The following is a 10,456-nucleotide window of genomic DNA, read 5'->3' on the forward strand; positions in this document are numbered from 1 at the left end:
GCTAATAATGATGACCTAATAGGCATCTTATGATTAGATATGAGTAATTGTACTTAGAATATTAAACATGCTTGGGCTATTGCTGGATTCTACTTTTACTACCATAAGTGGGTGTTTAAAAATTTTTTTTTTCCGCATGAGTCTGTTCACACTTACTTTGCAATATAGTTTGAATAAGAGGATGGTTTGCACTACTGTTCACAATTGGGAATGATTTGTTTGTGGTTATTTGGTGTAGAATATCTGCCTCCCCAAAGCCCCTGTGAACATTTTTTTGCTTTACGTCGATTGACTTACTTTGCAGTATGAACTTACTGCAAAATAAAAGAGAAGGACCATGAGTGGTTATGGTTATGTTTTTTTTAATATAGAAAAATGTCTTAGAAATAATCAGGATACCATTTACTTTAAAGATATTTGGAATATGAATTCCAACCCCAGATTTTTAGAGATGGCAGTTCCACTCATCTCCATTCCTGGAGCTCGTAGTAAGCCTGGCACAACAAGCAAAACAGCAGTGACACTGGCTACGTCTTCCCATGAGTCACTGCACTACACAGTCAGGAGTCAGAGACCCGAGTTATAGTCCTGTCTCTAGGACTCATTAATTATTTTTCTGTTATTAGGCTAATCATTTTATAGTTTTCTTAGTTTCGTTTTATTTAAGTAGTTTAGGATACATGGTTGACATAATGAAATATGGGTACAATTAAAAGTATAAAATGAAAATATAAGGCCTCATTTTTATAGGACTAGGAGTAATTTTGAACTAAAATTCTTCAGGAATTTTTCACCAACTCACAAAAGTTGAGAGTGGAGAGAACAGGGAAGACGAGTGATATGAGAGAACACGCCTTTCTACTGTTATAAAGTGGTGCATGAGAAGTATGGAACACTAGGATACAATCAGAAAAATGGAAGAATTCTGACCTGATTTTATTTAATGTAATAATTCAAATTGTCAGCTAAAAATTTGCATATAATTTGAGTAGTATCTGAATTGTATATAACTTCAATTATTATACATAAGCTTCTCTTCCAACAGCTTTTCTCTCTTTTGCTGGGGTTTTATTGGAACTATGCAAGAGTAGAGGAGAAAAAACAGAATTTTTTCAGTGCTGTTTGTGGTTATAACTGGTATTTGTGCCAGTTATATTTGTAGGGGGGTGAAGTGATTGCATATGAAGTAGAAATGCCTTGAAATGACTGGCTTGGCTTCGATCCCACTGTTTCCATCGATCTTCCCTTTAGCTGGGGTTACTCTGTCCACATCTGTAGGTTTCACTATGCCCAGCCTCCCAGACCAAGTGGTTTCTATTTAGGCCAAATTTAAGAAGCTCCAGGCCAGCATATTAGCAGCCCAGCCATGTCAGTGTAGCAGTTCGTTTCCCTGTTCTGGACCTAGCACAAGTTTAGTGACTAAAGTCCTGCCTCATTTAATCATGTCTGAATGCCTATTTCCTGCTCTGTCCTTTTGTCCTTTTGGAGCAGTAGCCTTGCCTTTTCCTTAATTAAACTCTTGAAGGGTAGACTTTTCTCCCTGTGCTCCAGTCCCTGTGTCTGGATCCTGATAGTGGCCATCTTTTCCTGTGGTGCATTCTTTTTAAGTAAGTCCGGATCTTACCATTGACACCCACACCACACCTCACTCACCTCTTAGTACAGCTGCTGACTTCTCAACACTGACTGTCTTTGTGCTTACCAGTCAGTGTCTGTTGGGCCTCTGCTTATTGCTTGCTCCAAGTTCCCCTGACATCTCCTTGCTCTCCGCAAGTCCTGTCACCAGCCTCTGGGACCTTAGGAAGTGCTCTGCCAATCAATATGTCTGCCCAGTCTCTGTCTGAGCCAGGTTCTAAAACGCCCCAGTGCAGGAAACTGTTTATTAAAGGTTTTCTTCTATAAAATTTCCTTCAAAGCAGATTTTCTCTTTAGACTGTCATATGTCTCAATGTTCTGAGACTATGGTGCACTTACAACTATGTGGCAGAGAGGAGTAAGGTATTTGGAGCAGAAATTAAGAAAATCCAATGCACATTTACACTCTCCTCATAAGAAACCCCAAGACACCCACACAACACCCCCCAAAACAAAAAACTCAAAAGAATACAGAAATGAACAGCTAACTTTAAACAACGGAGCATTCTCATCGAAGACTTAATTAGTCCAGAAGGGCACAATTCTTAATGACTAATGAACTTTGGTTGTGGGCTTTGGCAGACTGGGAGATGACAAGAGAACATTAGTTAAGTTAATAATTCTGTAGCTACTAACTAAATTAATATTCCCTTTCCCCCGTAAAAAGAAAAGAGGCAGAAGCATGAATTTGATGGCCTGCAAACTACCAAATGGTTAAGTGAAATTTAATGCAGTAATTACAGTCTGCTCAGCTGATTTAATCATTTGATGTTAAATGGATTGCTTTTTGTCACTTTTGAAAGGGTATGGTATACTTACTTGCCACGGTAATACCTTTAGAAAGGGCCTATTTTGGAGGTAAATGTAAGTGGAGCCACATGTAACTTGGAAATCTATGGGACTGTTTTGAGTGACATGTGAATGTATTTCTAATGAAGAATTATTTATTCCCAAGATTAGTGGGTTTAAAAAAAATCTAAATAGAATCCAAAAGAAATACTCAATTTCATTTGTATCATAGGCAAAATGATAAGAAAAGTTCTTTATGGAAAAGATATATAAATGCAGAATTTAGGATGACATATTTAATTAGATGAACCCATTAAGAAGTTTTTTACTGCCCCCTGCTGTCAGTGTCTGAAAGAACTACAGTAAAATTACTGTAAAAAATGACTCAAAGTGAAGTAGGTGAACAAACAGGTTGGGGAAAAAAAGTTTCCTGTCTCCAATTACACCACTTTTCAGCCAGTAACGCTAGCGCCTACTTCAGGTTTGTGAGCGATGATTTGTTAAACTGAGAAACCAACTCTAGCAAAGTGTGCATTAGAGAATATAGGGTGAGAGGGAGAGTATGTGATTATAAAATGCTATATTAATAAGAAAGTACCAGTGTTGCAATTTTCAGCCAAATGCCTACTCTACCATTTTGCCAAATTTCATAATTTTGAATTTACTTTTTTATATTTACGTAATTTAGGTAAAATACTCTTTATTCATAAAAGCAAAACTTTCAAAGTCAATGAATGAATGGCCCATTTTTTGGTAGTATAATCCTGACTTGAAAGGTTATTTTCATTCTGGCATATGAAATTAAGAAGTGAGAAATCATAAAAATCATAGGTGATGCTAATGCAGTGGTCACTATGCAAGACACTGTTTTATTTTTCTTCACATATTGTTTTCTTTAGTCATCATAAAATAGAATGAGGTAGGTATTATTATAATCCCCATTTCACAGATGAAGAAACTGAGTCACCAAGTAACTTGCTTGGGAGACGCAGTTGGTAAAAGGTGGAGCCGTGATCGGAAACCCTGTAGTCTACTCCAGGGTCCCTCCTCTTAACCTCTTTGCACAGAAGCGTAAACTCTGCAATTAAAGGCGAAGAATGCATAGAAATTATAATGGACACGGCGGTGTGTTTATTGACTCCTAACAACTAACTGCACACTCACCTAATTGTTATTTTTTTGCTTTACCCACGCTCCGGTGGCCAGAACCTATGTGTAAGTAACAGACCTGTAATGCTCCCCATTTGGCAAATGAATCTGTCTTTGTTAGAAAAGTTCTGCCTTCCCTGCTCACATCACATTGACGGTGTGTGGGTGTGCTTATCCTAAGTGAATGTGTGATGATTTAGCCCATTCCTTAGACCAGAATATCTATTTGGGGGCTAATCTCGTGGTTGACCTCTGCACTCCTGTGCCTTTCATCTCTGTACTGCCAGACGCCTTCTAGTCCTGGCCACTCTTTCAATGACCTTCCGCCACTCAGATTCAAATTATGCACGCACTTTTCCCAGTACTTGGAATAAATCAGTTGCACGTTTTAAGTCTCCTTGGTTGCTATTAATGCTGGAGTCTTATATAACAGCTTGTGTGTGCTCCTCTCTGCCTGTCCAGTCCTTTGCCCTCCCCTTAATCAGTAGCACTTGGTTCATGACAACAGATATACCCCTCCAGGGACAACTGGTAGAACTAGTATTTGCAATTCTGGAGTGCTTTGCCTTGCAGATACTTGAAAACACTACCTCAGGCTCCAGAGGGCTAACTATACAGGAAATCTCTTCTCCTCCCACATTAAATTAAAACCAAAAGTCAACACAAAATCATTTGATATTCATAATAAAAATTCTTACCTGACTCGAGGAGTTGGGTTTCCTGTGACTCTGCACTCCAAATAAACTCTACTTCCTTCTGCCACTTCTTGGCTCCGCAGCTTCTGGATGAATCGAGGAGCTGAAGGGAAGCGAAGAGCATTCTGGGGCTGTGGGGGAGAGATGGTACTGCATGGCATTGCCACCTTCTGGTCTGTCTGGTAGCAATGCCTGGCCTTGGGTAACTTGGCCTCTGCTTCCAACTCCTGTTGGTCTTCAGTGGGGCTCTGGCTGGCTGAGGCACTCATCAGGGCTGACGGCTGGTTTTTAGGAGACAAGTACCCACTGTCTGGTGATGAGGACTCCCCATTTGGGCTTCTGTTTTTTGGCTTTGCCGCTTCTCTAAATATGGATGTCAGCTCCTCGATGAGATTAGCTGCCTTGTCACACAGCTGGCTCTGGGGGCCAGCCTTACCTTGATACGCTGGTTTGGGCTTTACACTTGTGTTGGGAGTCTTTGTACCACGTTTCTCAGCCTTTCGCAGACTCCGGATATAGCTGGGGCTGGCAAGCAAGGGTGACATGGCAGGCTTCCTCTTTGAAACAGGTGAAGAGATAGGCTCAGTTTGTTCTTCTGGCAGAGGCTGGACAGGTGGTGGCCTGTTATCATGAGGTCTTCCTGAGGAGGTTGGCTTACCCAATTTGGTCTCCTTATGAGAAGGTTTTTCACAGAGGCTTCGAGGAGAGGTGTTGAAAATCTGTGAGATCTCCTTTTCTGAATCAAAATCTTCTGTCTCAGAGTTGGCTATAGATCTCCGGGCCAAGTCAAGACTCTTGTTTATCTCTTCCTGGCTGAGAAAAGCAGATAGCCCAGGGAAGAAGTCAGTATTCTTGCTTTCTTCCTGCATGTCTGATAGGGAATCATAGAAAGAATCATGGGAGGAAGTCTCTGACATATTTGAACAGTCTTCATACACTCTTTGTCTGCTTTCCACAGGAAGGCCAGAGGCACTGGAGGCCAGTTTACTTCTTATGTTCTGAAAGACAACATAGACAGAATTGCCATTAGTAGTAATTTTTGTGTGTGTGTATATTATCATAATACTATTAATCTACAGCTGGGAGAAACATTGAGGTTAGCAAATATACTCCTTTGTTGAGGAAGATCAGCCCTGAGCTAACATCTGCTGCCAATCCTCCTCTTTTTGCTGAGGAAGACTGGCCCTGAGCTAACATCCATGCCCATCTTCCTCTATTTTATGTGGGATGCATGCCACAGCATGGCTTGACAAACAGTGCTGAGGTCTGTACCGGGGACTCGAACCGGTGAACCCTGGGCTACCAAAGTGGAATGTGTGAACTTAACCACTGTGCCACTGGGCCAGCTCCCAAATATACTTTTCAAAAAATAATTTCTCTCTATTCTGTTAGGTTGGAAGAAACATCAAGTATACTTGTGTTCATCATTTAATTTAATATTTGTCCTGTGAGTGAATATCAACTATCTCACCAGCCAGCATTGAATAATTCAAGAAGATGGTAAGCTTGATGAGTGTGGGAGGGCATTCTGAACTTCTCAGAGTCTCTTTCCCTTCCGCCCCCCCCCCCCACCATATACCTCTTCAAAGCTCTAATTTCATTCACGTTATAAGATTAGTAACTTACTGATATTTTTAGCAAATCTGACTCTGCTCATCTCTCCCTAAACCACGAAATCTGTTTTGATTCCAATTTTCATTTGTTTTTAGTTTTCAGTGAAATATTTGAGACTTTATTGTCTTCTCTTTTTCTTGTGTCCAGTTATGTTCATTCACATGCATTCATTCACAGTTAATTCAACACATAGTTAATAATCACTTATTAAGTTTCAGGTGCTAGAGGCGCAGTCGTGCTCTAGACCCAGAATTAGCAAATTTTACCATAAAGGACCAGATGGTAAATATTTTTGACTTAATGGGCTGTACTCTCTCTGTTGTAATTACTCAACTCTGCCATTCTAGCAGGAAACCAGGCACAGATGCATGAATGAGCATGGCTGTGTGCCAATAAAACATTGTGGACACTGATACTTGAATTTTATACAATTTTTACATGCCAAAAATATTCTTCTTCTCTTGAATTCGATTTTTTTTACAACAGTTTAAAAATGTAAAAAAATTCTTAGTTTGCAGGCCACACAAAAACAGGTGGGATGGCTTTGGCCCAGGGAAGTTTGCTGACTCTTGATCGATACTGATGGCACGATCCTTATGTTCAAGGAGTTAAAAGTCTTGTGGGGTGGAAAAGGGGAGGAAGTGGAGGAGACATTAAACAAATCATACACAAATAATATAAAATTGGCTATGATATCAAAAGGAAGTGACAAGAGCTTGGCTGCAATGAGAGCCTTATCTAAATTTCAAGGACATGTGAGCAAACTATGTGCCTTTCATAGGACATTTATATGGGACTTTCACTAGCATTAAATAAAAGATATTTCATTATCTGCAAAATAACTGGGCTGCAATTTCAATTGCACTGTGCTTCAAACTAAATATCACAATGCAATGACTCTCCTCTTACTCTAAGTGTGCTGTTCTTTTTCTATATATTATTCATAAAATGATAGAGGGGAAGAGCTGGAAAACTTTAGAAGTGATCTCTGCCTCAAAATTGAGTCTAGAAATTGAAAAAAGAAGCTGGCTGCATGTGGTGAAGCTCTATTTTACGAGGTGGGTCGGGGTAAACTTGGTGAGACATTCCTTCTCCAGGAGGTAAGTGTGCCTCATGAGGAAAGAAATGGGCTGCTCGTTTAGAAGCAGTTTTCCATCTAGGGATTCTGCTTAGAATGATGAGATTTTGCTTGATTAAGTGAAATGTTATATTTTCTCATATAACCAAAAAAAGCCAGCTTCTGTTGTTTGACTGCTGAAAGTCCTCAGTCCAAAGAGCGTTATGCAGAGGAGTTCCAGAAATCCACCTCAAGCTTCTACCCCTACGTAGGATGCAGTGATTCATAAAATCTGTCAATTTGACAGAAGTTATGTGATCAGAGATCCTAAGCTCAGTATGACTTACTGTATCTTCTTTAGTTGAATGTTGTACCTTTGTCCTCATGTCGTCGTAGGAAGATTACTCACTTTGTGTAATTTTGAGATTCTCCACGTTCTAGTCATACCTTACCTACTAAACTGTATTTCCCACTATTCTCCGGGTAAATCTTACAAATCCGTTAGAATGGCCTTGTCATTGTCCCCCTCTTTATCAACCCAAACATTACTCTAATTCCTTTATCCTGTCTGTGGTTCAGGATGGAACCATCCTGAATCCTTACTGATTATTCAAATGTAGCCCATATATGGAGAAAAGTTGTATTTGGTGTATTTTGAATATTTGAATTTTTTTTTTTTTTTTTTGGCTGAGGAAGACTAGCCCTGAGCTAACATCTGCTGCCAATCTTCCTCTTTTTGTATGTGAGCTTCCATCATAGCAAGGCCATTGACAAATGAGTCTGTGCCGGGGAACAGAACCTGGGCCGCCCAAGTGGAGCGTGCCGAACTTAACCACTAGGCCACCGGGGCTGGCCCTTGAATACCTTTTGTTCCTGAGAAAAAGGAAGTTAAAGCATGATTTTGAAAAGGCAAAATCATGGCAAATATAAAAAATATAAAATAAACATGTATCCAAGATTTTATTTTCATCAAATTAATTAATGAGGGAAACAGTGAGATGTACAAAGATTTTGAAGGAGACTGAAGATTAGACACATGTGTGGGCAATCAGGAAAGCTGAGATAAATTTACTAGTAGATTTGAAACTGGTTACTATCTATAGAGCAGTAAAATGTAATGTTTGGAGTCATTTCTATAGAGTACAAGTTAATAATATTTCTACTGGAAAAAAATCATTTGTATATCTATGTTTAAGTATAATTTGCATTGCTACCAGATTTCTACAACTTTCCAAATTGTAAAATTGCCTAGTTAAAGATAATGAAAGGCATAGACTCCCATAGAATCGATGACCCTGGAAGGTCCACCAGACCCATTCACTATTCCATTGGAAGGACATCAGTTCTCTGTCACTATTTCAAAGCCTTTCCTAGTTTGTCCTGAGAAGGTAAATTGGTTTCTCTCAGTACAGAGCCCCTAAGGACAAGTGGCCCCTCAGTCTGCAAATGTGGTAGATGGTTCAGGAGAGGCCAAGGTCAGGATCAACTCTTACAATTTGTGAAGAGATAAGTCATCAGGCAATATGAACCCAGAAGAGACGTGAAGGTGGGAAGAGAGAGGCTCTTGGACTAAAAGTGTGTTTGTGTACTAAAGGCAAAACAGGCCATATTTTGTTTCTTGCAAAATTTAATTTTCCTTGGAAGAGAAGCTACACTTTTCTTTGGTGTAAAAGAAATGCATTTTTTAAATTGAACTCAGTGCTGAGAGAGACTGGGAAACATTATGCGTCAACCTATCTTGGAATAGGCTAAGGTGAACATCCAGGTGGATAACTGAAACAAAACTTTTGATTCTTTCTTTCCCTATTTTATGGAGAAATAATGGACATACATCACTGTATAAGTTTAAGGCATAGAGCACGATGGTTTGATTTACATATATTGTGAAATAATTACCACAATAGGTTCATCTAATATCCATCATCTCATACAGTTACAATAAAAACAAAATAAAGAAAAAAATTTTTCTCCTTGTGATGAGAAATCTTAGAACTTACTACTCTCTTAACAACTTCCCTATGTATCATACGACAGTATTAACTATGGTCATCATGTTGCACATTACATTCCCAGTACTTTTCTATCTTATAACTGGAAGTTTGTACCTTTTGACCTTCCTCCAATTCCCCCTCCCTTCCCCTCTGCCTCTGGTAACCCCAAGTCTGATCTCTTTTTCCCTGAGTTTGAAAACCTTTGAAAACCTTTCTTCTGGTTTGAAACCAGAAGCTGGGAGAGATGTACTACAAAGAAGAGATTCTCCCATTCAAAGTGTATTTGTGGAGTATCTCCCACGTGCCAAGCAGTGTAAGTGCTGGGATATAAGTTTGAGGAAGACAAGGTTTCTGCCCTCATCGGACATAATAGTCTAAGAGGGATACAAATACATAATGAGCATATATAATTTAGTGTGTCAAGTACTATGATGACAGACCAAAGCACTATGTTAGCACCTAGACGGACAACAGGGTTAGGATCAGGAGAAGTTTTATAGAAGAGATGTAGCCTAAAGGATGATATGTGAAGGATGAGGAAGAGTCGGGCGGTAAGGTGGATATTGGCAGAAGCATATACAAAGACTTGACTCCCAGAGAGAGCATGGCAGACACAGCTAACTCAGAGAGGTTCAGTTAAACAGAAATCTATCCATTTTGGGGAAAATAGCCAGAGATAAGGTTAGAAAGCAGGAAGGGGGGGTGAGAGGGCACCTGAAGCCCTGTGAAGAACCTGAATTTAATCATATGGCTATTTGGGAGACAAGAAGACTGAAAAGAGCCTGTAAAGTATGTGAGAAACATCACCAGAGTTGCGTTTTAGAAAGATAAGTGATTGCAGCTTGGCTTGGGGCCAGAATCAGGGGAAGAGGAGGGCAAGACTGAAAGCAGGGACGTCACTGAGAAGGCTTTTGTGGTAATCAAGGGATTGTATACATTTATCATTGTTTTATTTTTGGTTGCCCATCATCTGAACCTCCTCCTTAGTTGTGGATAATTCCTCATATTGTGAGCTTCAGTGAGAAACTGCTCAGTTATCATAATAGGATAAGAAATCGACAAATATTTGCTTGCCCAGCCCCTCGGAGCCTGAGCACAAGTCTTGGCACATGGCCTAGACTTGGCCTTTGAAGCAGGGTCTGCAGAGAAACCATTCTGGCAGCTGAACACTGATAGTGGCAGCAGAGGCAGCACCATGGAGCGTCCAGGGACAGCAGTGGTGGCTGTGCAGAGGAGTATTCAGGGTTGGAGATGGAAGCTGTGGTGTGGACTGTTAAGCTGTGGCAGTGGTGGTTGCCACACATGAGCCTTTTTCTGGCATATTTCTGACTATGTTCCTGCTTCCAACACAGACTCTCGGCCTCACTCTGTGTGTTGCCACAACTCCTCTCAACAAATCTCTTTGCACTCAAGTTGACTGAATATTTCTGTCTCTTGCTACTAAGGAACACAATTAGTAGTAGATAAAAAAGATGATAGAAGCCTGAATAAGCGACATTGGGATGGAAAACAATGAACTGAACCAA

The 10,456-nt window shown here is 40.0% G+C and overlaps 1 protein-coding gene across 4 annotated transcripts in view; it reads right to left on the bottom strand.

Moving 5' to 3' along the window:
- Window positions 1-10,456, bottom strand: part of PALLD (palladin, cytoskeletal associated protein) — a 382,662-nt gene that overhangs the window by 363,081 nt on the left and 9,125 nt on the right. For all 4 annotated transcript variants that reach the window (XM_070611497.1, XM_070611499.1, XM_070611496.1 and 1 more), the window contains exon 2: window positions 4,272-5,266. In XM_070611497.1, coding sequence (XP_070467598.1) covers window positions 4,272-5,266 — 995 coding nt within the window. The remainder of the gene's footprint in view (window positions 1-4,271; window positions 5,267-10,456) is intronic.

Source organism: Equus przewalskii, chromosome 2 (assembly GCF_037783145.1).
Source record: "Equus przewalskii isolate Varuska chromosome 2, EquPr2, whole genome shotgun sequence".
NCBI classification, from domain to species: Eukaryota; Metazoa; Chordata; class Mammalia; order Perissodactyla; family Equidae; genus Equus; species Equus przewalskii.